At 42.9% G+C, this 27,209-nt stretch overlaps 1 protein-coding gene across 4 annotated transcripts in view; it reads left to right on the top strand.

Moving 5' to 3' along the window:
* Positions 1–24,189, top strand: part of ZNF516 (zinc finger protein 516) — a 118,820-nt gene extending 94,631 nt beyond the window's left edge. For 2 of the 4 annotated variants that reach the window (XM_083518570.1, XM_083518569.1), the window contains exons 4-6: positions 4,131–4,235; positions 5,225–5,292; positions 21,047–24,189. In XM_083518570.1, coding sequence (XP_083374696.1) covers positions 4,131–4,235; positions 5,225–5,292; positions 21,047–21,106 — 233 coding nt within the window. In that variant the 3' untranslated portion in view covers positions 21,107–24,189. The remainder of the gene's footprint in view (positions 1–4,130; positions 4,236–5,224; positions 5,293–21,046) is intronic. The other 2 variants (XM_083518568.1, XM_083518567.1) reach the window with 1 other exon arrangement.
* The last annotated feature ends 3,020 nt before the right edge of the window (positions 24,190–27,209 follow it).

Raw genomic sequence — 27,209 nt, 5'->3', positions numbered from 1 at the left:
TGGCCTATCATAAAAAAAATAAATTCTTAACAAGAAAGGAAAGTGGGAAATAGTCTGTGGGCAGGAAAGATTTTAGGTAGCCTTTTAACACATTTCAGAACACCAGTATCGACATTCAGTTTGTGAGGAAAAATTGCAAAATGTTTATTTATTAGGATATTTCCTACAGCACAGTTGGCACTCTATTGCCAGATTTCCATGCATACTCATTGGGCATTGCATTCCCCATTCACACACATTTTTGTCAACAACAACAACAACAACAACAAATCCTAGGAATTCAAATGGTTGCTTTTGTGTTTTAGTTTACCTTTCATTCTCTTTTCTGATCTCTGTATTGAAGCAAGTGCTGGTGCTGATATTTAGACACACTAAATTTGCTTGGACAAGAGTAGTTTCATACAGGTTTCAATCAGAAGAATAGTTGAGTGATTATAGTTCTACCCAACCCACAGATTATAATTAGTAGAAATTTGGAATTATTTTAGCATGTGTTTGCCAGCGTGGGTCACAATATTACATTGTAAGCAAAGAATGCTTTTTTGTAGTTCACATACAATCTCTCTCTCTCTCTCTCTCTCTCTCTCTCTCTCTCTCACTCTCACTCTCTCTCTCTGTATTTCTCTCTCACACGCAGGAGCATTATTCATCTTCTAATTTTGAATATTCGGTTTATTTCTCTTTTGCAGTAGAGCTTTATTGGCCCCAGTAGATCATTCCCTTATGAATGCTTTAGTATGCAGTGGAATTGGGGCAGGTTTGGAGCTTTGGCTTTTACATTTTAAATTGGCCTTCTATTCTCAGGAGAGAAGTGCACAGTTTTGTTTCCTTCTAGTAACACAGTGATTTCCCAATCCCGCAGAGAAATAGTTACAAGTACTGCCAGAATATCAGTGCAAGCTATTAGCATTTGTATTATGTCAGGCATTCAGCAGTTTGATGCTTGCTTAAGAATTTCTAAAAACTAGAACAACAAAAAACAGGGGCCTCAAATCTGTGGAGGTTATTTTTCTATTTTACTGTTAGTGTTATTTACTGCTATCATAGTATTAAATGTGACACTGGCAGCATGGTAATTTCCCCATGTGGTTTCACAGAAATTCCTACGTATGATGAGAAATTGAAATTTATGTAAATAAAAGTGACTAATATTTATATACATATATACACTCCTAATATTATATAATTTATCTTGAGAGATAATTCCACAAAGGTGTCATTGTGATCTGCATCAACCCTTGTGCATAAAAACCTTGAGAATGTTTTTTCTCATCAACGGTTGACAAAACACACTCTCAAGGTATATAACCAGATTTTTGCAAAGGGATTGTTAACATTAGTTATAAATTAATAGTGTTTCTCCTCTGTGTGATTTAAGACCAGTTGATTGGCTGCTTTCTGCCCTCCAGCACTGCTTTGTGGTGAGATAATAGTATATATTTATGTAGCACATTGTGTATGTATTCATTTGTTAACTGCTTTTTCTGTACAGCCCAGTAGCTAAAGCTCCTTTGGCAACTCACAAAATGGAGGTCAACAACCATAATATATAATAATAAGACATAAAGTAAAATCTAAAATGGATTTTAAAAGCCACAGATAAAACAACAGTGAAGAGTAGCAGTGTAAGGATATTATAAGCGTCAACATATTTTTCAAATTAAAGGACAAAAAAGTCTAGCAGAATGAAAAAAGTCTTCATCTGGCGCCAAAAAGACCAACATTTGGGGGCCACATGGGCATATCTGAGATAGGCGTTCTACAATCTGTGAGACATCACTAGAAAGCAGTTGCCTATTTCCCCTGCATTTGGTGGGAGCACCCAGAGAAGGGCCTCAGAAGGTAGCCTTTGAGTCTGGCTAGGTGGTTCAAAATACCTCATATACACTATTTATACACCTCATACACACATTTATGAGATCCCCACGGAGCAGTGGTTTCTAAACTTTCTTTGGTGAGCCGTTTATATAACAGCTTGTCCACCGTGAAACTCATGTTTTACAGTGAATGCAGCGCCTCAGAATGCACCCTGCTTTTAATCCATGCAGAACAGATAGTTTAGGGGGTGTCGGACAGGCTGCACGACACATGCACACACAGCTCTGTCAACTCACTGCACCCAAAGCATCTGCTGCCCGAGGCGGCTATCACACTCTACCTCATGGTAGAGCCGGCCTTGCTTCCCCTTGGTGAAGCAGATGTCTGGAGTTCAAAGCACAACTTGTCCCCACTTGACTCCCGGATTACAATACAGGTCCTCAGAACTCACTGGGTAACCCCTATTATGCACATGCCTCTCCCAGTGGAACCAAACTCTGAGAACTGGGTTTAGAATATACTTTGGATATGACCAGTAGGAACAGCCATTCCTTTTTTATTGAAAGTAACGCCATGATGTGGCATAGTTCCCACTGGGCCATTCTGTTTGCAGTGAGGTGTTGTTGCCACATACCGTACCTCTGCCGCAGCTGAAAGTGGCACTATTTATTTCTTGTAAAAGGGATACTGCAGCTCTGTGTTGCCTCATCTCTACCCCTTCTTGAAAAAATTGAGAATTTTTGCCCTTTAAAAAGTCTTAAAATTCTAACACCCACCCACCCACAGAGTTTTGCAGTCCGTTATTACTTTCAGCTTGAATTCTGGATTGCCTGCCATCCCTTGATTCTGTTTTGTGTTCCTTGCAAGGCTGCAATGGAGCAAGAAATGCAGACTGGAGGTGGGGAGAGAGGCGGGTCTTTTTCTGTGAGGAGGGGATAGAGAGAAGATCTGGGAAAGGGCCAGCAGAAATCATTTACCCATGTGAGCAGCTCCCCGCCTCCCCCTGCTCCCCCTGCCTCTCTTTAACCAGCTTGGGCAGCTGGGTTGGAGCATCAGAATGAGCTAGGATTAAGATAGGATAATGGATTTGGGTGAAGACAAGATTCACAGGCCAAATTCTAGCCATGGTTTTGGACTGTGGTTTGTTGGCCACAAGCGATCCATAATTAGCACTGCCCTAATGTGTACATGTGTGTTTACTTTTGTAATGTCTGGATGGCTTTTCTACCACTTGGATATTCCACAATGAAACATTTTCAGTTTCAATGTGCCAAGGCAGATGATGCCTATTTTTAATTATATCTCTGTCTCTCCATAAAAGAAAATTAAAAAGATAAATTCTGTTATTCTACCCTTGATCCCCCTCTCCTCCTCACCACTGCAGCATTTTGATGGGTTCAGCAACAGTCCCTTAAATGATTTTTTCTTTTAAAAGGCAGGACATGCTAATGGCAAATAAAAACCTTTTCCCACCCCTTTTGAAGATGCTGCCTAACCAAAATAGCAAAGAAGACGCTTCAAATATTTTTGAGAAAATAAATAACCCAATAAAAGTCAAACGTGTCCTTTTTGATCAGCCGTAAAAGACAAAGACCAGCCCTTTAAGTCAGATACTGTAAACTGACCTTTGGAAAAAAAGAAGAGGTTTGAGTCATTTTTCCACAAATGCTAATGGCCTAGAAAACATGTTTATCAAAAGCTGGCAGAGGACTGCTGCGTTGCTACTATCTCCAAATGTCCGTAATGACACTTTGATTCACAGATGTCTTCCGCCTGTGCCTCAGAGCTCTGGGGTCAAAGCAGCACCAGCAGGCAGGTAAGGCAGGGCTAAAGGTTTGATCAGCTTGTGATGGCTCCACTCACTCTGCATTTGTCTCCAAGGTATTGCAGCCTGGGGGGGACAGTCGGGCTCTGGTTCTACTCACTTCCTATTATCCATGTGACTTGTCTCCGCCACGCTGGAGTCACTTTGATTTGCCTGATGTACTGCTTGACAAAGCTGGGTGATGGCTGAAAAGTAGATCCAGCTGCTATGAAAAGCGCACACCTGACATGCCAGTCCTGGTGCGGGCACATCATGGGGAGCATTTTTTAATTCAATGTAATTTATGCATCCTTGCCGTCCTGTGTGTGCCTGGCCTGTCAGCCGGTGCCTAGATGAAGGCTGACAGTTGTCATCCAGGGCCTGAAGGTAGCCTCACATAATGACACATTAGACATACTAATGATGTTTTCCTCTGGCATAATGTTTTCTTCTCAACTTTCCCTTACTCCTCGCTTCTCTCCCCCCTCCCCTCTTCTCTCCACCATAGGGATGCTTAGGACACAAACACGCCAAGGAGACTATCTCTGCGTAGAGTGTGGAAAGGGTTTCACCCAACCAAGCCACCTCAGAACTCACATGAGGTCTCACACAGGTACATTTTTCTTTACCATTCCATCAAGCGGGTGGGAGAAGCCCTTACTTACAATATTTCGCCTTGCTCTTAATTTCCTTTGCTAACCTGAATTTTTATTTTTTATTTTTGTAAAGAGAAAAATTCCCCATTTTGTTTAATTTCATATTTGATTAGTGCTGATCTTGTTCTTTTTCAGGTACTCAATTCCCCCTCCCTCCCCACATGCCTGGCATAGCACTGCAGCACAATTGAAATAAGCTTATTTGTAAGGTTTTGGTGTGTGTGTGTGTTTAAAATAAACCCACCACTTTAATTAGAGAGCAGAATACTCTGGAATGAATATGCTAATGAATTCTCTTGCCATCAGCACAAATTGAAATCAAAGAACCTTTTTGATCCAAACATAAAGCTTTGTTTTGCTGTCTCCTTGCTGCAGACTGAAAGAGGTCTGGGGTTTAATTTTTTTTATTTTATTTGGACAATGATAAAACTCTAAATCTCAGCCCTTTTCAAGCTGTGTGATTTGGAGTACGTCGCAAGCTTGAAGCTGCTAGTGTGTCAAGTTACCTTAATAGCATTACATGAGACAGTGAGACTAGCAGAGGGTTTTTTTTTATTAAAAAAATATTTCTTTTTCTTTTTTGGAGAAGTGTGAATGATGCATACATAAGCCAGTCTGATGCAAAATGACAGAGGCCAAATGGTAAGTAATTCAAGAAGAGGGTCCCTTTACACATACACTGATAATTAATGTTGTCAGTGATTGCTTTCTTCAGCACTGAAGTCTGAATTAAAAAGGGCAATGGCCTTAGGCTGCCATTAGCACACTCTCTTACAGTAAGTGTTATGGTAAATTGGTATTTTCCGGCTACGGGCGAGGAGCTGGTGTCTCTGCTTTTTCCCCACCCTCCCCCAAATGTGGTTTAATCTGTAATGGACTCGAATATTGTACGCGCACTAACGAAGCTTGAATGTTAATCTGTTAACAAGCCCCCTTGTTCCCACAGTGGTATTTGAGTCTAATGGACTCCGAGGTACTGACGTTCACACCACCTCCGCAGACGCCCCAAAACAAGTATGTTTTACAATTAATTGGGTATTTGGTTTTTAATGTGGTAGCTGGGGAGAAAAAAAAAAGTTACACCGTGATACTCATCAGTAAAGCACTGACTCGTTAGATAAGAGTGTAAGTAAACAATAACCGTGCTGTGTTTGGTTTTAGATGCTAAAATTTATGGAAAGGCCTTACACAAATGAGACAATTTATTAGTAAATGTCAACAAAATATATTGAGAAGGGAGGGAGGGTAATTTTTGTAACGGCATATAAAATTGCTATCCTGGTTTCGCTAGATAAGTTTTTCAGTGCATATCTGCCCACTTCTCTAATTTCTGAAATGCAGCAACAGTACAACTCATCCATAGTCTGTGTTTTTCTGAAGAGTATTCCTATCACAGTATTATATAGCTCCTATCTTTTGAAAGACGCTTATCTTTCAATCTCTGTGGACTCTGTGTGGTGGTGTGTTTTCCTCTCTTGACAAGCACTTGGCTGTCCTCTAAATTTCCTTATTTTCACTAATGCTGTCCTGGACGTTATGTTTCTTGCTTTTTCTTCCTCCCTGGTGTTTTTGGTTTCATTTTTATTTCCAGTCAGTTCCAGACCACCTAGTTCCCATTGGCCCATCCATGCATAGCATGGACCTAACATCTAGGGCAAGCAAGCTCAGTTGCTTTTTCAAGTTCTGAATGTGATCCTTTATTAGCACAGAAATAAATTCTGATATACACACACACACTCAGGCAAATACTGAGTAAGCTATGTGTGTTTATTATCGCCTCTGCTAGTACGTCAGCCCATCAGAGGAATTTATCAATTTTTCCATTACAACATCCCCACCATTAGTTTCAGCATTAGTGCTTGGAGAACTGCACCCAGGATTCCTTGCACAGGATCTGGAACAAGAGATTGCAATGCCCTGATCCTGAGCACAGACATGAGGAAATGGACCTGTGCATATATTGTGTTGATTCTGGGATGCCTTTGAAAATAACTTCATCCTATCCTGCCCATAACATTCGGAAATGTTCATCAAGGGAAGAATTAGCATCATGTTGAAGGTTTCCATTCTCCTCAGTGGCTGTCAGGAATGTCCATGGGGTAATGGAAAACTTTCAAAGCAGTGAAAATAATAATTGTTGGTAAACACTTCTAAATGTAGGTAATTCATATAGTTAAACACCTCTAAAAAGTAAGAAGATAAGGACACTTGTGTTAGATACATTCTGGAGCTGGATCTAGATACATTTAAAAAAATATTGGGAAAATGCATTGTAAACCTCATAATGGGAAATCATGTTGCTGAAAGATGGAACTTCACAGTGCCATCTGGTGTCACAGTGTTATCACCTTTTCTTTACTAATGTAGCTGAGTCCCAAGTCTTTCATGTCCACCATTTATCTAAAACAATAGCCAACCCGATAACTGGGGCAGAGACCACAATTGACTGACAGACCACAAACTTTACATGGAAAAGCACCTGGGATAAATCCCTGGTACCTCCAGTCAAAATGTGATATGAAAAGTCTCTGAGATGCTGGAAGGATACTGCTGCTGAGAAGAGCAGCACTGGGCTAGAGGGACAAAACAGTCCATCTAGGTTGGTACATGGCGGGTACAAGGATATGTTCTTATGAAGCTACTTACGAAGCACCACATTGGGGATCCTAGTTCTAGGTGATGGGCCTTTTGCAGCAGTTCTATTTCTTGTTTTATCACAGCTGTCCTTCCATTTCCCATATGTGTCCGCTGCCCTGTCCATGTCCTTAATTAAAATGCATACTTTAACTGTGTTTACTCTCATCTTTTTCACTGCAGTAGACAAAAGTGCACTTTATCCACAATATCAACTTCTAGTTCATTCTCAGGGGTGGGGAAGGGATCTCAGGGCCTCCAGCGTGCTGGTAACACCATTGTTTTCCTGTTATAAACTTCTTAATTGGAGAAATAACTATACAGGGCACTGGAGCAAGGTCAGTTCTGGTTATGGCAGTGCCATGATTTCCAGATTTCCTCCATGCTCCATACCATAACAATAGCTTTGGAAAGAAAGATTAAAATGGTTTTCAGTAAAGGTTTGGTGGTTCTTAGCACTGTGGATATAATTGTACCACTGCCACATTTCAGAATGTAGGGAAATGATGCTTATCCCAGGTGATCAGAACTGAGTCCTTTACTGGCCCATTCAAGACTCATTGTAAGATACTAGCTTTTAAAAGAAATGACTATCCAGCTTAATGACACCTGAAAAAGACTGTCAGTTTTGTGAAACCAATTAAATTACAGTCACTTGCGATTGCTTAACTGAACTAGAGTCTTTTAGATGAGTTTAATCCTCATCTTAAAAGGCTGGTAAATGTCTATGGGTCGATTCCAGTGTTTTTGCAGATGGAATGCAGCTATTGCAACCAATGTTTCTCTTTCTCTTCTCCCTCCACAAGCCTCACAAGGGGATCGGTGGGCGGAGAGGGGAGCTTACATTTGTCTTTGCATATCTCATGTTTGTAAATCAAGTCTAATAATATAATTACAATGGGTGTGTTTCACATTCAATTCTACCTTTATACTACATTCAAATGTGACACACGTAGTGTGGGAGAGGTTCAAAGTAAACTTTCATGCCGTACGTGAAAATGTTCCAAGAAATTGTCTATGGGTGGAACAGAAACTGATTACGAAGGTGCCCCCTCCCACAGTAACTCCATTGTGTTGCATTAGAGGCTATCGTCTCTTATTTGCAATACAATCATTCTGAAGCAATTTTAACATGCATATGTCTCAAAGCATAATGTAATTTTTTTACTTTTTATGTGATGGAAATAAACTGAGATTGGTTGAAATCATGGAATCCCAGAACATAACTGCGGTAACTTGTCAACTGGTTCACATGTAATCCTAAGCCATGTTCTATAAATCATGGTTTCATTTGATCAGCTGAACACAGCCTAGTGCCTTAATCATAGTTCATTAACCAGACCAGAAACTAGCCATGCTAGTCATGGTTTAATAAATAACACCCTCTGTGAGGGTTTGATTAGCTGCTTGTGCGTGAAAACGTGCTCCCTCAGAGTTTGTGCGACCCCACAAACCTCCGTGTGTGACGGAGCTCCTCAGACATGTCTGCTCTAGTCACTAGTAGAGTCCGACAGTGGGTGTCTGCGGAAGCGTTTCCAGCAAAGAAGTTCCTTAACGGAAACGCGTCTCCTGGACTCACGGCGTGACAGTTTCCTGCGAGGTGTGGGTCTCCCTATGGGAGACTCCGATACCTCCCCACTGTTCTCGCTGGAAGCCTCCCTGAGCCCTCCCTCCTGCTCGCATTCCCTCAGAGACCCACTCCTCCCCCTGCTGGTTCCTGCTTCAGCAGTTGAGTCTCTTTCATCCTGCCTGAGTCCCTCCACCACCTGATGCTCTGATGGCAGTTCCCTGACATCCACCTCCCCTCCAGGGCCCCCCTCACCCCCTCCCAATTCCTCCCCCCTGGGAGGTGAAGGGCTAAAACCCCGAAACGAATCTTCCTCATCTTCTGACGTCTCGAACAATTCTCTCCATCGATCGTCGTCCTGGCCAGCTGAATCCTCCTCCTCTTCAGAATCTGGGAACCCCTCCAACTCCTCTTCCTCGTCGGTGGTGGCAAAGTATTCCCTTCGGAACCTCGCTACAGGCTGAGGTTTACGTGGGAACCTCTGATGAAAAGTCTCTATTAAAACCTCGTCATTGACATCCTCTGCCCTAACCCAGGTGTTTTCCGACTCCGGTTCCCCTTCCCACATTACCAAGTACTCTACTTGATCTCCCTTCCACCTGGAATCGAGGATCTCCGCTACATGGTAGCTGTGTTCCTTCTCCTCCATTGCTGGTCCCCTAGTGACCCTCCCCTCACTGTCTCCTCTATACGGTGACAGCAACGACCTGTGAAAAACTGGGTGCAGCTTCATGTGGTTCGGTAACCGGAGCCTGAAAGCCACTGGATTGACCTGCTGTATGACTTCAAACGGACCCAGCCTTTTGGGTCTTAATTTCTTACAACCTCCTTTGAATGGCAACCCTTGGGTTGACAGCCACACCTGTTCCCCCACCCTGATGCTTTCACCTTCCCTTCTGTTTTTGTCTGCCTGCCTCTTATATTCCTCCTTAGCCCTGTTTAAGTTGAGTTGAAGCTGGCGATGGATCGCTTCCATTTCTTCCACGAACTGTTCTGCAGCTGGAACGCTCCAGTTCTCCCCCTCCCCCCCTGGGAAGGCTCTGGGATGGCACCCGTGATTAGCCAAAAAGGGGCTCATCCCCGTGGACACGTTCTCTGCATTGTTGTAGGCAAATTCTGCCAACGCCAACTTCTCCACCCAATCATTCTCTCTGTCATTAACATAACACCTCAAATATTGTTGGAGAACCCCATTTGCTCTTTCCGCCTGCCCGTTGGTTTCAGGATGACGGGCCGTCGAGAAATTAACCTCTACATGCAGTAAGCTCATGAGCTTCCTCCAGAACCTGGAAGTAAATTGTTTCCCTCGGTCTGAAACCACCCTCAAGGGGGCGCCATGCAACCTAAACACATTCTCTACAAACAATTTGGCGGTTTCTTCTGCTGTAACCGCATGTGAGCAGGCTATGAAGTGGGCCATTTTAGTTAACAGGTCTACTACAACCATGATGGCTGTTTTCCCTCTAGACCTTGGCAGATCAGTCATGAAATCTATTGCCACTGCTTCCCACGGTCTCTCAGGTGTGGGCAGTGGTTCTAATAAACCAGCCGGCGCCTGCCTCTCCCCCTTGGCTCTTTGGCATTGTTCACACCCTCTCACATACTCCCGCACATCTTCCCTGACCTTGGGCCACCAAAATTCCCTGGTAACCAGCCACATGGTTTTGTGTTGCCCAAAGTGCCCTGCTGTGGGGCTATCGTGCAGCTGCTTGAGTACCTTCTCCCTCAATTCCCCTTCAGGTATATATAACGCTCCCTTATAATACAATGCCCCATTTCTCTCCTCAAAACCACCGGATTTGTCTTCCTCCCCTCTGAGATCCCTGAGTTTCCCCTGGGCGTATGCATCCTGCACCGTACCCTCTACCAATTCCCTTTGCCCCACCAAAGTCCCCCCACACACCCAGCGGTCCTCTGGAATGATATGGGTTTCTTCGGGTGCTCCCTCCCCCTCCAAATATTCAGGTTTGCGTGAGAGAGCGTCCGCCCTAACATTCTCTGGGCCTGGCACATAACAAATCTCAAAGTTAAATTTGGAGAACTCTTGGGCCCATCTCAACTGCCTTTGGTTGAGCACTCGCGCCGTTCTCCAGTACTCTAGATTTTTATGGTCCGTGCACACTTGCACTTTATGTTGTGCACCAACTAGCAGATGCCTCCATCTCCGGAACGCCTCATGAATAGCAAGCAGTTCTCGGTCGTACACCGTGTAGTTCCTCTCGGATTTGTTCAGCTTCCGCGAGAAGAAGGCACACGGACGCCACTCTGACTCCTCCTTCCCCGGCTGCAGAAGAAGCACCGCCCCTATGGCTCTGTCAGATGCGTCTGTTTCAACCCTTAGCTTCTTTCGTAAATCCACATGCAGAAGTTGTTCTTCAGAGGCGAAGGCCCTTTTCAGTTCCTCAAACGCTCGCTCCGCCTCCGCCGTCCATACAAACTTCTTTTTACTGCTGACACAGTCAGTGATGGGCGCCGTCAGATGGGCGAAGTTGCGGATGAACTTACGATAAAAGTTTCCAAACCCTAGGAACCTCTGCACATCCTTCTTGGTTTTGGGTGTTTTCCATTCCAGCACTGCCTGTACCTTGCCGGGATCCATGGCCAATCCCTTGTCTGACAGGCGGTACCCCAGGAATTCCACCTCCTTGGTATGGAACCGACACTTCTCCAGTTTGACCCACAGCCTGTTGGCTTGCAGTCTGCTCAACACTTCTCTGACGTCTCTCACATGTTGCTCCTCATTCTCAGAATACACCAACACATCATCTAGAAAGGCAACGCAATTCTTGTAGAGCAAAGGACCCAGCACGTGGTTCATAAAAGATTGAAAACACGCGGAGCCTGCTTGTAATCCAAATGGCATAACGAGGTATTCAAACGCCCCCAAAGGGGTAAACATGGTGGTTTTCCATTCATCCCCTTTCCTTATGCGTATCAGGTTGTACGCCCCCCTTAGATCCAGCTTTGTGAAAATCTTTCCCTTCCTCACCCTGGTCAAAATATCATCAATTCTGGGCATAGGGAACGCCACCGGTTCAGTCACTGCATTCAGCCGCCTAAAATCACATACAAGTCTCGGCTTGTCCGCATTTTTTTTGTCCACAAAGAACACTGGGCTCCCCCCTGCTGCTTTGGACTCTCTGATGAAGCCTCTCTTCAGGTTCTTGTCAATGAACCCTCGCAACTCCTGCATTTCCCTGTCTGACATGGCATACAACTTGCCCACGGGAAGCTGTGCTCCTGGGAGTAAATTGATCTGACAATCAAAGGGTCTATGAGGTGGTAGTTGGTCAGCTTCCTTCTCGCTGAACACGTCGCTGAGATCTGCATACTGTGGTGGTACCTTCACCTTCCCCATTACTTCAGTCCCTGCTAGGGTGGCTTGGGCCCCTGCTGAACCCTTCTCCCCTTTGCAGTGTTCTAGGCAATGTGCTGAACCAAAGGACACCACTCTTTGATGCCAGCCAACCAGCGGATCATGTAGAGCTAGCCAGCTCATTCCCAAAATAATGGGAGCGCCTCCCAGGGTGGCCACATTAAACGCTATCAGTTCTGTGTGCCTTGCCACCCTCATTATCATTGGGACAGTCTGCAAGCGGACTCCTCCTCCCAACAACTCCCTGCCATCAATCGTGGTCACCTGCAGGGGGTTGCTTAAAGGGATGGTCTGTATCTGGTGTTCAGCAGCAAACTCCTTGCTCATAAAATTGCAGGAGCTGCCTGAGTCCAATAGCGCCTTTATTTTTAGGGGGTGCCCATTCTGCAGCTCTAGCGACACTTCAATCACTAGAGCAGGTCGAGGAGCTTCTGGCACGGGCACTTTCACTGCTCTTTGGCCTGGCTGCAGTGCCCCAATTGTGGCAACCAGGCGTTGGCTTTTACCTGCTCCGCTCCCCCTTCTTCTCCCCCCTCAACAGCTCCCACCATCCCTTGCCATTCCTTCCTCTGGGGGCAGACTCTGGCAAAGTGGCCTGGCTGTTGGCAGAGATAGCATTTCCGGGGGCCCTTTCCCTCCTTCTTAGCTCCCTCGCTGGTTTTTGAAAATGCGCGCGCGCGCGCTGTTCCGATTTCCATCGGCTCTGCCGGCGGGAAAGCTGGCTCAGGAATGTCTGGAATGCGGAATTCCTTCCAACGTTCCCCTCTCCCTTCCCGCCTCTCCAAGGCTCTTGCCTCCTGCCGCGCTCCTATGGTCAGCGCAGATTTGGTCAGCTGATCCATAGACTCCGCCCTGGGGCTCCGTGCCAGCTCGTCTTTCACCCCCGAAGAAAGACCTTCTTCAAATAGCATTTGAACAGGTGCCGCCGATAAATCCCAACTCAGTCTGTGAATCAGCATGGTAAACTCAGTCCAATATTCACGGACAGATCGACTTCCCTGCTTACAAGCCATTAGCTGTCTGCGCACCACCCCTTCCTCAATATCGCTGGAAAACATGAGATCCATTGCACGAAAGAACTTCATTGTGTCCTTTAGTATGTCATTGTGCGTTGCCATTAGGGGTCGAACCCAGTCTCTAGCCCCTTTCTCAAGATGCCCAATTACAAAAGCAACCCGCGATTCCTCATCAGGGAACTCATCGAACTGCACATTAAGGGCATATTGCATCTCTGTCCTAAAAGCATGGTAGTCCTTGGGGTCCCCCCCAAATTTCTGCACCAATCCTGGTACCTTTCTGGGGAATTGCGTGGCTCTCCCGTTCTTGTCTGCATCCTGAGCCCTTCTCTCCTCCAACCTCGCCGTCTGCAGGGCCAGTTGAACCTCCAACGCTCGGTATCTATCTTCCAAGCTTGGACCAGCTCCAGCCCCTGCTCCTCCGGTTCCGATTGGTTCGCTCATGATGCCTTCTCTTGCACAGGCAGCGTACAAAGACTGTCGGACTGCTGTGAGGGTTTGATTAGCTGCTTGTGCGTGAAAACGTGCTCCCTCAGAGTTTGTGCGACCCCACAAACCTCCGTGTGTGACGGAGCTCCTCAGACATGTCTGCTCTAGTCACTAGTAGAGTCCGACAGTGGCTGTCTGCGGAAGCGTTTCCAGCAAAGAAGTTCCTTAACGGAAACGCGTCTCCTGGACTCACGGCGTGACAGTTTCCTGCGAGGTGTGGGTCTCCCTATGGGAGACTCCGATACCTCCCCACTGTTCTCGCTGGAAGCCTCCCTGAGCCCTCCCTCCTGCTCGCATTCCCTCAGAGACCCACTCCTCCCCCTGCTGGTTCCTGCTTCAGCAGTTGAGTCTCTTTCATCCTGCCTGAGTCCCTCCACCACCTGATGCTCTGATGGCAGTTCCCTGACACCCTCTGATGTAGAAACTTAGATATCTACCCTGGCTTTGCTCTCACACTTTAAAGAATGAACATGGATGTGAAAATATGTGGGGAAAATCTTCCCCCTCCATTAATATGAATAAATTCCACATGCCAAAACCTCCATGGTGGAATCTAGATGCATATAAAAATGTTGTGGAAAAGCTTTTTTAAAAAAAAGTTTTGAAAAATATATTGAATTTGCCATAGCTCACCATCTAGTGTCACATTTGTATACAGTGGTACCTCAGTTTAAGGACAGTGCAGTTTAAGAACGATTTGATGTACAAACTTCACAAAACCAGAAATAGTTGCTTTGAAAACTTTACCTCGGTCTAAGAACGGAAGCTGAATGGTGGAAGGGCACCGGCAGTGGGAGGCCTCATTAGGGAAAGCGCACCATGGTTTAAGAATGGTTTTTGCTTAAGAACGGACTTACAGAGCAGATTAAGTTCGTAAAACAAGGTACCACTGTAATGCACTTTACAACACACTTAGAATGTTTTATTTGCAGCTGTTTAGCTGAGTCCCATGTGTACAATGCAGTACATATTTGGTTCTGGATTTGGGCTACTGAACTGCTTTCAGTGGGACTGGTCAGTAACAGTTTGAGGAAGTCTGTAGATTAAATAAAAAATAATCTAGCATTTACCACAAAACTCAAAAGGCGTACAAAAATATACCATGTTTACAGTATGGTAATTAATAGGCATATTCTCAAAAATTGTTAAAATGAAAAAGTTTGGAAGATAATTAGGTGGGGAGGAAGTTCACAATAAATCATTAGCTGCCTAAACATTCTTAAGTAGAAAACATTTCAATGGTTGGTTGTAGAGATGAATACATTTTATCATACATCTAGACTTTCATGTGTTTGAGAAAGAGTAGAAAAATGTGATCAAAGGGAAAACACAGGCAAATATTACTACAAAATCTTTTCTCTTTTCTTGACAATTTTCCTTTGCAGTGTTAAGTACTAGTGCTAAGGTAGCAATCTAAAGAATACTGAAGCTACCAACCTTGGTATCTTCAGCTAAACGTCCTCTTTTTGACATTTCATTGACATATGGAATAATATCATGCCTGCTTTCTTTGGCTTTTTTAGCCTTATGATTAATAGTTTATTGCAAATGCTTTTTTTAAAGATAGTTAGACTGAGCCCAAGAATTCCATTAATCAAAATAATGCATAATGAACAAATAAATGGCAATCAACTTTGTCTCCTTCACAGCTATAAATATTATAGTACAGTCAAGGAACAGGTAGATCCTGTCTGGATTGGACTGTTTGTGTTTCCTTTTGCTCACAGATGATTCAACTGACATGTTGAAGCAAAGAAGACCACATCTTGGCACCCTTTAATTTTTAGCTGAATGTGGGCAAGTCCATCCACTCAGCCATTCATTATCATAAACGTCTTTTAAAAATACCATGAGTTTGCTTATATTTACACAGAAACATCTCTAATTTCTTCTGCAGATTTCTCGGAGGAAGAGAGGAGAGAATTGTTTTTGGTCTGCACAGAGTTGTATCCAGTGCTTGCTCTTCTGCTTGTGCATCTTAACTTCCACATTCTCTCCTCTCCCTTGCAGTCCCCCACCCACCCTCAAAATCTAAACCAGAAAACTGGGGGACTCTCTCAGAGTAGATTTATTTTTTTGGGGGGGGGGAGTGCATGGGGAGAAGAGAGGAAGGGGAAGTTCCCTTGTACAAGGGGAAACACACTTGCTCAGTGATTAACTTTTCATGCCTCTCTTGTTACTCTGCATTGCCTTGCACTAACTTTATTGTGTGTATGGATTCGTTTGCACATATTTACTGCTGGGTTTTTTGTTTTACAATGTAGAATAAATTTTTAAGAGAAGTGCTATCTAAGGCACAAACGGAAATGAAAAGATGCATCAAGAAGTGCTGGTTCCAGCTAATTAAAATGCAAAACCAGATCCAGATCTGGTTAGATCTAGATATCCTGTAACCAGTTCCGAATTATGGAAGTGGGAGAGGGAAGACTATTTATGCTGATTTCTCCTTCTCCCAAATCACCTTGCAGCTCCCTGTATGCACTATTAAAACTCCACTCGGGGGGTTTAGAGGACCCACTGGATAAATATGGGAAGTACTACAGGAGCCTGCAAGCTAAAGAAAAAATCAAAATTAAAAAAGCATCCCCTTCTGTTCTGTGAGCTTTTGCTGGGTCGCCAGCCCTTCTGAGAGCTGCATAAGCCCTTCCATGAAGCAGCCGTTCCATGTGGAGAGGGCTGCCCTGGATCCAAGCCTGCTATTTTTAATAGTTTGATTTTTGCAGGCAGACAGAACTTTTCAGAGTACCAGTGTTTTGTTTTCTTTAAGAAGAGTTCCCATCTTTTCATTAGATCAGTTCTTTGCTTGATCCATGCTTTCTTCATGGTGCTAGTTAACTCATCCCTATTATCACATCTGTAACAGGGTCAATTTGCTCATAGCAAATTGGTGGCTTTATTTCCCCCCCACCCACCTGCCACCATCCTTTACACTGGTTGCTGGCCATCAAGCTGCCATAACTGCGCTGGCAGCCCAAACTTTGTGTGGCAAATAAACCATGTGGAATCCAAGAGATACACCCCAGCATCTTCTGTATAATTCCAAGAGATTCAGTGGCAGCTTATGTAGTGTAACAGTATAGGGTAGTTCTCTCTTGAGTCAGCTTAGCAGTTCACTGTTGGTTGTATCCAGTGCCATGTTATTCAGAGTAGACTCACACATTTCACTGTTCCTAAGTAGGCTTAGCCTTGGATACAACCTTAGCCTTAGTTTTGGAAGGTGTCTAAGGGCATCATGACACCTTGATCTGTAATTCATGATAATGTATTCCTAAAAAACAAACCGGCCACCCAAGTATGCCAGTAATATAGTTGTATAGGTTGGATCTCAGAAAGAAATTTAAGGTGACCTTTCTAAAACTCACTGGCAGCTGTGAGGGGCCAAGTATTGAAGAACCGCAATAACCACAGTGGCTTTCCATATTCCGATGGCAAAAGCATGCTGTTTAATCAGAAGCATCCCCATTTGGTTTGGAGGTTGTTTGAATACCTGCTTGCGATACAGACAGGCAGCTTTTATGAGCAATGCAATCAAATAATTGATTTGAAGTCATTTGGTCTGGAGCCAGTTAAACTAGCTTCAGATACTTGGCATCTTTATCTCTTGGTGGAGCTTTAGTATCACCTTGGCCCCCCATCCTGTAATGGCTGCAGTTCATCTCTTCTTCCGTGTAACAGGGAAACTTTTTCTCAAACTTCCTTTAAAACAAAACAAAAACCTCTTGCCTCTTTAGAGCACTTTCTCTTATGGTAATGCAGACATTCACACAATATCATTACATATTCTAATTTAGCACTGAGGGCTCTGTTCTCATTGTAGTAACACAAGTGTGGGGAAGCTTTGCTCTGAGCTATGGCCTTCTCCAGTATCGTACCCAGAGAGAATTCCACTAATGTGGTCTGCTTAGGGAAGAATTATTGCGCACCCCTCCCACTCATTGCCTGAGCTCCTGGCCCTCTTGCTAATCTTATGTTGTGGGACAGTTGCTAACCCCTTTCATGTTTCTCCGCTATGTGTTAATTCTCCTCTGTGGGTGAATTACAACTGGACCTGTAGGGCAAGCCTTCCCGAGGAGTCACTGACGAAGATGGCTGTCCCACATAGATACCTAATTACACCCTCGGGCCAAGGTCCCTTCTTCCATCGCTCTCTCTTTCTTCCCCCTTTTTTTGTTTCTCTGGCAATTCTTATCCAGGGAGACTGGATCAAGCTGTTCCTTTTCCCTCCCACCACAGACTTCCTTCCCATATTCCCTAGTGCACCTGTAGCCCAGTTCAGTACGATATTTTGTGTGTGTGTGTGTGTGTGTGTGTGTGTGAGAGAGAGAGAGAGAGAGAGAGAGAGAGAGAGAGAGAGAGAGAGAGCAGGGCATCTCTCTTTTTTAATTTAACGATGAGCATCACCTCTTGAAATTGTTCGCCTATCTCTTAGGCATGATGTAGCTGTGCAAAAATATAAGGCATCTTTCTCAGTTTACTGCAAGGAATCCAGCAACCAACTAAATAAGTTTTATCACATCTTTCACTCAGTTACCGTTTCCTACATTTCAAATATACTGCAGTCTGTACAGCTGCTCCCCCTCCCTGTTTCACCCCTTTAATTTTGTTGCAAATCTTCCCAACTCACAGCAGACATTTGACTGGTAAATGCCATGAATCTTAGGCCGGCCTTAATTAGGATGCTTTTCTCTCCCTAAATCTATTAACAAAGGGGAGATGCTTAATACGTTATGTCAACCAGCCCAGGCTCTTCTTTAGTTCTTCCCAGGACTGCCATAGGCACGGCTTGAAATTTACTGGGAATGGTGGTTCTTTTTGCATGGATGTTGAGTCTTACGTTGTGTTAATTTAAAATGGTCTGTTTCCCTTCATCAAGGCTTTAGCTTAAGGTTAATGTATGAACATAAGATGCATTGTGCCATAGAGCTTTAGCAATCAGGTTTGTAAGCCACATTATTCGGACAGGGCTGCTCAGAATGCCAATGCCAGAGAGCTGGAGGCATCCATTTCATCGCAACTTTATTTTGAGGTTTACTTGGGTGTGGAACAGCCCCTTCTGCTTTTCCATTGTGGTAATTTTCCTTTTATGGAAACCGGTCAAAACTCTTACATATCTTACATTTTGAAAATAGTTGTTACCCACTCTTCATTGCCACAGGCAATCCTAGAGCAGGGCACAAAAATATGGATTGATTGATTGATTGATTGATTGATTGGGTTTTTATGCTGCTTTTTGTCACACCTGACAGTGTACATAATACATCATATAATTACAAATCACAGAACACAATAAAGTACCAGCAACATCGGTAATAAAATCACAAAAGCAGTTCTATAAAACGAAACAAAAATCTCAAGGGTCAAAAAAATAAGTGAAGCAAAAAAATAAAAAACACAGCTAAAAATGCATAGCAACCGATTTAAACCACCAGGATATACTATAAGAGTATTTCAGAGGGGAAATTCCACAAATATAAGTTCCACAAATCAAGCACCACTGCAGAGGGCTGTGCTGCCCTAGCTTATTAGAGGCATATACAGTGGTGCCCCGCAAGACGAATGCCTCGCAAGACTAAAAACTCGCTAGACGAAAGGGTTTTTCAGTTTTGCGTTGCTTCGCTAAACGAATTTCCCTATGGGCTTGCTTCGCAAGACGAAAACGTCTTGTGCTTTTTTCTTAAAGGCGCTTGAAGAGGCGCAGTTGCGACGGACCGTGCTTCGCAAGACGAAAAACATCGCAAGACGAAAAGACTCGCGGAACGAATTATTCTCGTCTTGCGAGGCACCACTGTATACAGTCTATGCTCTCGAACCTAGCTTGATCTGATGATTACCATAAGGTCTCTTTTACAGGAAGGGACACTTTCGATTGTCGCTCACATCTGTGTAATTAGCCGTCGCCTCAACACATATAATAATTTTAATAATAAGTTTATTATTCACACCCCACCTATCTGGCCGGGTTGCCCCTGCAATAGTTTGTTGCAGACAATCTATACTATGCATACTATGCATATTGATACGAGAGATCTTATTGCCAGCAGAGAGACAGTAATCAGTAGATTTCATTAAAAGAGGAGAGTGGGGTCTGATTCACACAAACAAACAGCTGTGTAGGTGGCCACTTCAAATATAGCGACATGAGGGTTGTTTTCTGTGGATCTGCCATTTGTATGAAGTGGCTTTCTGTGCAGTTCAAACTGCATGTGAATGTAAACTCTCACTTTTGGTTTGAGCCTCTCTCTCTCTCTCTCTCTCTCTCTCTCTCTCTCTCTCTCTGTGTGTGTGTGTGTGTGTCTGTCTGTTGCGGCTGCATGAATATCCCCATAAGAATGGAATAAGGTTGGTCCTAAACACAGGATCAGAACAACTTGCCATTAAAACAGATCGTTAAACAAAATTCAGTCCTCCTCCACTATATTCTTCAATGCCAGAAAATAAATCCTTGTCAATTATACTTTTTCCTGGAGGCTGAGGAGTGCTACTGTGCAGGGATTTGACCAAATTTTGGGATCTCCCTTCAGTGCAGAGACAGGGAACCTGTGGCTCTCCAGACACTGAACTACAACTCCCATAATCCTTGACCATTGGCCATGCTGGCTGAGGCTGATGAGAATTGGGAGTCCCATCGACATCTGGGGAGCCATGGGTTCCCCAGTTGCTGTGTACAGAGTGAACCCAACCTGCTTTCTTAGGGCTCCTTTAAAATCTCACCCAAGCATGTGGAGGATCTTGTCACATGAACAATGATTACATTTTAAGCCAAAAGTGAAATTCTAAATTACTAGCAGGCTGTCCGGCACGAAGAATCCAATAACTATGTACACTGTATCAATGTATTGATTCATGGATGGGGAAGATGGCATGTTTCTGTGCTTGGAAGATGGGGTATTTTGGCACGGGTGGAAATCTTAGACCCAGGGGCCAAATGTGGCCCTCAAAACATCTCTTGTTGGCCCTCAGACCTTTCCCCTTGTTGGCCCTGCTTAACAACTTGAGTGTTTTCGCCTGGCTGGAAAAGTATCCTTGAACTCTAATAATGCCTCTTGGTTGTATGGTTGAAGAACAGATAACAGTGTGTTTGTGTGTCTCTGTGTGTAAAAAATAGCCTACAGCACAAATGTAAAATTTATCTTCACTAGTCTGCCTCTGAAATGTGGCCCCTGAACTAAAAAGATTTCCTCACCCTTGTAGTACAGCGTAAGACATTTTGGATCCTTGAATATAGTTCGCTATTCAGCTCACATGAACTTCAATCTGGTCCTGCCACCAAAAGCAATTTAAAAACTACCCTATCATTTACTTATAAATCCCCTCAGTTACCGTAAAATTTTGCTTCCCCCTTCCTCTGGTCTTTTCCCCCTTCTTCTAGCTATTCTTAACCTTTTCTTAAATGCTCCTTCAGTCACTATTATTTGCTATTCTAGTATGTCATAGAGTTTATAGGAACTTGACATGCTGTGCTCTCACTGGAGATGATTAAAAATAACTCTTTGTGATGTATTAGGTCAACGTTAATGTGCATAATGCTAATAAAAAGGTAGCTGGGGCCAGTAAAGAATGTGAGATTGCTCAACTGCTAGCCTAGAAATGGAAGCAAGAATAATAATAAAAAAGTGTTACGAGAAAATAAGAATAATAAAATGCTCTGCCTCTTCCCTGTTCTATCTCCCCTCTCCTTCCATTTAGGCGAGAGACCCTTCCAGTGCAGATATTGTCCATACAGTGCCTCTCAGAAAGGGAACCTAAAGACGCATGTCCAATGTGTACACCGGGTTCCTTTTGACAACAGCCAGTACCTTGATCGACGGTTCCTACAGCCTCCAAATAATTATTCTCACAACCCTATGGAAGAACAGCTGGAAAACCTCCTTGCAAAGCATGCGGTCCCAGGAGCAACTGTGTTACAATGAAATCTGTGCTCTGTGCTTTGCTGGAAAGCAATGCCTCCGAACTGTTAATCATTTTTAAAATAAATGAAGAAGCTGCAGAAAGATATATACAAATTGACATACTAATCAGTCCCCACAGCTCCTTATTTCCTTTATAACAAACAGTGGCATTGGCAAGCTTTCTGGTGGCGCAAGGCATCTATATTAATCAAGATAACTTTTTTTAGACACTGGAAAAATTAAACTTTATATGATTTGGAGGGCAGCACTGCAACAAAATCCTCTCTCATGGTTGCTTGAATCTTTAACACACACACACACACACACACACACACACACACACACACACACAAACGTGGATTTGGGAATGTGGGATGGAGTGATTAATGAAACTGCCATTAGCTGTCATGCTGGGGGGGGGGACACAACTTTTCCCCTTCCCCCCAAAAGGAAGAAAGCAAAATGGAGGAGTCATTCAGTGCTGTGAAAGCCAGGCTTGATGAAGGACGGAAGGGACTAAAGAGAAAGACCATCATTCTGCAGTGAGGTTGTTTCATGATAGTTTGGGGACCACTTGCATTTCCAGTGGGCTTATCCTTGACTGCACACCATTAATAGTATGTGAATATGGAAATTGAAACGCTTCTTAAAAATGCTTCTCTTTTCACTTCAGAAAGAAAAGAAAATGGCTAGTCAAACACTAAAAAGGAGAGGAAGAAGAAAAACAGGCTTCTGTGTTTTGTTTTGTTTTTACTCTCAGGGCCTTTCTAATTGTTTGTTTATCCTGCTCTTTCTTTCAGTGCTACTTTCTGTGACCTGATCACAAAGGAAATGTGCATGCTTTTTAAAAATAAAATTAAAAAGAGTGGGGGGGATGATTCAGCTGTTTAAAGCTGCTGATTTGTATGCTTTTAATAGAAAAAAAGAAAGAAAGAAAGAAAGAAAGAAAGAAAGAAAGAAAGAAAGAAAAGAGTTCAGGCAGACCTAGGCCCTTAGGGTACTTTATGTGCCTGTATTTCTGTGCAGCAAGCCAGTTACCCTTTCTGGGCCCTTGTGACATTTTGAAGAGAGAGAGAAAAAAGATGAATAGCTTATTTCGTGGTGACAGGTCAGTGTTCATCTAATGTGTCATGTCTTGTACTTGGTAATCACTGGGGTAAGGGGGAGAGAAAGGAAGCTTTATATACCTCTTCTACAGTAGTTCTTTTCAGTGCAGGTTTTCAAGGTAAGGGTGCGGTTGCAGGTTGTTAACCATCCAGTGTCTGCAATTCATTTTTTAAAAAATAAATAAATTCCACAGGTATAAATGTTTTTCTTTCCCTTCATTGCTATGGCACTATGTGTGATGGTAATAATTCAGATTTTCAGATTTTGCACGTATAATTTTATGCATCATCATCATAAAAATGCTGCCTTGAAAAAAAATATTCTGTGAAAAACTTTTTGCAAAAAAAAAGAAGAAGCTTTACTAGGTTTTTTTAAATTGTAACATTTTTGTAAAGGCAGAAAAAGGATTTTTTAAAAAAAACTAGCATGCTAAATATATTTTTCAAAAAAAGCAATAATTTTACATGTACAGAAATGGCGCTAACCTTTTAATACTGATCGAGAGCAACCGTTTACTTTCTACAAATAATGGGATAGTGCTGTCTTTGAAGTAAATGGGCTTCTTACACAAAGAATTTTAAATGTGTACTTTTTCTGTGCTAATTTTGTTTTTGTCTCTCTTTGATTTGGGTTTCTACTTAATTGCAGATTACTTGACCGTTCTTGCTTTACAGTTGCTGACGATAATGCAATTGAAACGTTTGTATGCAATTTACTGGTTTGGGATTTTTGTTTGATTCCTCATACACCAACTGTATGCCTGCTGTAATCCTGGTATAGCTAAGAATATCTGTGCAAATGCCTATATAAGTGATTGTAATCTGCTGTCTTATGAAGTTATCTTGCAGAAATTTGTATAGACACATTCCACACTCCCCCCCTTCCTGTACCCCACTCCACTTTCAAGACCCCCCCCCAAATCAGCTCATTTTCTGTCTTGATTAACACTTGATCAATTTGGGATTCACACTCAAGTGCTACTTTCCCCTTTATCAAGCACTTATTTTCCTTGTTTAAAGCAAACAGGTAAGGATTCAGGAATGCACCAAGGTAGCTGCTTTGCCTATTTTGTGTGTTTGTAGTTATTAAAAACCCTTCTGTCCCTCAAAAGTTATATGAGTGTCATGTACAGCTGTAATTATTTATGTTGGTTGATTGTGTTTTGTTGTTGACGGGGGGTTTTTCTGGGGGGGTGTGATGGGTTGTTTTTTGTTTTTGAAAGCTGATATGAAAGGATCTTAGTTAATATTAAGACTTTAAAAGCTCCTCCTGGAGACTGTTTACTTCAGGACTGTCTGACGCAGAGAAAGTGCTGTCACTGCCATTACCAGGGTACTAATCAGCAAAGTTTACAATCATAATTTAGCTACATGAAGAACAACAGCAGGGGAAATCAGTTTAAATAATTATATGCTGTGTATAGCACAGAAATGAGATTTTCACTTAATTAAACAAGAAATGGGGAGGCTGAGGGGGAGCAGTCATTAAAGAGCAGCCGTTTTCACGTGTGAATCCCAAGCATTGTAATTTCCTCCTTTATCATCCATATTGTATCGATTTGTTAATTCAGTTAGACCCTAGTGCTTAGGATGATTTGTGTTCTTATTTATTTAGTTCTTTGGGTTTCAGATAGCCCCCCCCTTTTTTTAGGAAACTTGATAATTTTGTAGCATGACACACTTTGTAAGCCATCTTCTGACTGTTACAGAGACTTTTCTACTACCTCTATCAATCTGTTTCTTTTCCTTAACAGGTTTTCTACAGTGTTGCAGTCTAATGTACCTTAGACAATAAAGGGTTCGATTATGAGCACTGCAGATGGTGTATCAGCTATACCTTTCTCAATCTCTCCTTTTGTTTTCCTTTCTCCCCCCCCCACCCTTTTTGCCCTCCAATAAAAAAACAAACATGAGCCATAGCAATTCACCTTCTGCTCTGACACACATTAAAATACTCTACAACAGGCTTCCTCAACCTTGGCCCTCCAGATGTTTTGAGACTACAATTCCCATCATCCCTGACCACTGGTCCCGCTAGCTAGGGATCATGGGAGTTGTAGGCCAAAAACATCTGGAGGGTCGAAGTTGAGGAAGCCTGCTCTACAAGGACCAAAACCAGGACACAGGAGTAACGGCACCTTTCCAAAATGCTATGTTTGCTTTCACCTTTGTATTCCTTAGATGATTTCTACTGCAAGTGAATGGCTCTGTGTACACACCATACTGTTAAAGTACATTTAAAGCACATTTCCTCCCCCAAAGAATTCTGGGCAGTGTGGTTTACCTCACACAGAATTTCAATCCCCAGCAACTCTTAACAGACTGCAGTGCCCCATAATTCTTTGAGGGGGGAAACATGCTTGACAGCATCTTCCTTAGGGGATTAAAAACAAACAAAAAAGGTTGGGGTGGAAGACATGAGTTCTCATAATTTCAGAACAGCCGCATGCAAGTTTGAAATGGGTGACATTGATGCTTTGTGATCTGGTTCACACAATGCGTGTCAATAGCTCCTTTGCAGCCCACTCATCCTGGAGACATTACTATGCCACATACATGAAAGAAGAGTGACCAATATCTGCCCATTCCCACCAACTGAATATAACCAGATGAGAGACACATAATGTGTGAAAGATTAACACTCAGTTAGAGGGATGTGACTGGAAATACTTCCCAAATTATTTGGATTTCTTTCCGACTTTCCACTCCCCTAATACATAAATTTTTGGGGGGGGGGGTAGTGGAATTTAAAAATGTTCAATGCAGGGCACTATTCTGGTTGAAGATAATGTTCTCCATAATTCAACTTGTCTTGCCAGTAGTGATTTTCTAAAAATCCAGAGCACAGCAGCTTTGGGGAGTGTCCAAATCACTACGATTTTAACTAAAATAAAGTGAGGTGAAAATTCCTGTGTCAAAGATGAACCTGCGTTGATTCTATCAATGATATCCTTCCAGAAATGTTCACTTATGAAGATCTCCAAAACACATACTAGATTCACTTGTGAGCTTCTGCATCAGTAAGATCTCTAAAATGCCCAAATCAAGTTTCATAAGTCTGAGTTCTAGATCCACATATGACAGTGATTTGTATATTCTGGGTCCTGCAATTTATTACCCTGGTCAGCGCATTTGGATGGCTATGTGATGTTATTACCATTAGAGAGAAAAACATCAACAAAAACAGAAAAGCCTTGGTTTATTATGTTGTTAATCCTTTCAAAATGGAGGAAAGATCTGTAGCATATCTATTACATTGAATCCTGCTTGTGCATGGGAAACACAGTAGAGTATCTGTTCATTTGAGAGGTGATTGTAAATATCTTAAGGACTTTTTTTGAACCAGCGGCAAAATTAATGAGCAAAAATTGAGCATTAATATATTACCTTAAAACTTTCATCTATTCTACTAGTTGTGCTCAACAACAATGGGTAGGAGATCAGGATCCTATACCCCATTGACTGGATACAGACTCATGTCTGTTTCCTCTGCTGAGGACATGCTATGCTTCTATTCCTCACTTGTGTCTCCTTGGGTGTTCACAGTACCAACAAAACCATGCTCAAAGCCCAAAGCTGGGCACTTTATAAGAAGTCAGTCTACTTAAAATCTCCATTGACCATGGGCAATGACAAGGAATGGCCAGTTAAAAAGGATATGATGGCCCAATGACAAGGAAAAGGCCGGAAAGACAATTTGCCTCTCCTTTCTAAGCGGCTTGTCCTATTAACACAGGGAACAGGAAGTATGGGATGTGTGTGTTGGCTTAACTCAATTGTTCATCTGTCTCAAATTTGCTACCAGAGATGTGGCAGTATCCTTAGCAAATAGGCAAGCGACAAGACACCTTGCAAAGTGCTCTGGAAAATGAAGTTTTCACACCAAACAGTGCAAACCCGGGTTCTCTACCAGTACTTAAAATGGTTGGTGCAGCACTTCAGAGGACCTTCCTTTTTATTATTTCCTAAGCAGATGCTTTGCTGCAGCAGGCCTTTGAGGTTGCTGGAGGGCTGGCACATCTAGCACTCTCCAGTATGCGGTTTGTACACTTCATCGTTGTACGTTGGATGACAGTGAAGTGGGGGTAATGCCCCAAGCCTCTGTGAAAGCACATTCAATATTTAAATAGCCTCATGAATTTCTGATTACCAGTTTGAATATTTTTCTACCAAAAAAATTAACAATGTATATCACAGTTGGTAAAATAAAGACTAGCATTATATTTGTTCTTTTGAAAACACACACGTTCCGACGAGCAGGTCATTCAACCTAGCTTAAAAGAGGTATTTCTCAACAAGAGGTTGGTAAAGTTATAAAGAAAATAGATCATGTTTCCCTGGTTTGTTCCTCCTGTAAGATAAACTCATGCCATGTCATCTGTTATCTCCATCATCTGGAGTGCAGCGCCATAAAAAGTCCTCAGGGGAAGAGAGTTATTCTGAGAAGTGGAAAAGTATTTATTAGCCTTATGAATACTCTCTTTTCCCTATCTGTCTCTAAAAGCCTCCCAATCTTTCAAAGTTGAGGCTTGCATTCGCTTGTAATTAAGCTGTAACTTGGATTTAAAGCTGCCTTGCATCATGATATACGCAGGTAAGGAAGGATGCCTTCAGATGGAAGTTTAATGTGGAATCGGTGCTGCTCATGTCCACAGCTTTTATTGCAGCATCTGTGTGATGTCATCATCCTCAAAATGCCTGCCCATACTTTTGATTTCTTTTTACATTTACAGTGGTACCTCGGGTTACAGACGCTTCAGGTTACAGACGCTTCGGGTTACAAACTCCGCTAACCAGGAAGTGGTTGCTCCAGGTTAAGAACTTTGCCCCAGGATAAGAATGGAAATCGCGCGC

Source organism: Podarcis liolepis (genome assembly GCF_965112155.1).
Source record: "Podarcis liolepis genome assembly, chromosome: 8".
In the NCBI taxonomy this organism is placed as follows: domain Eukaryota; kingdom Metazoa; phylum Chordata; class Lepidosauria; order Squamata; family Lacertidae; genus Podarcis; species Podarcis liolepis.
This window is presented reverse-complemented; position numbering and strand designations above follow the sequence as displayed.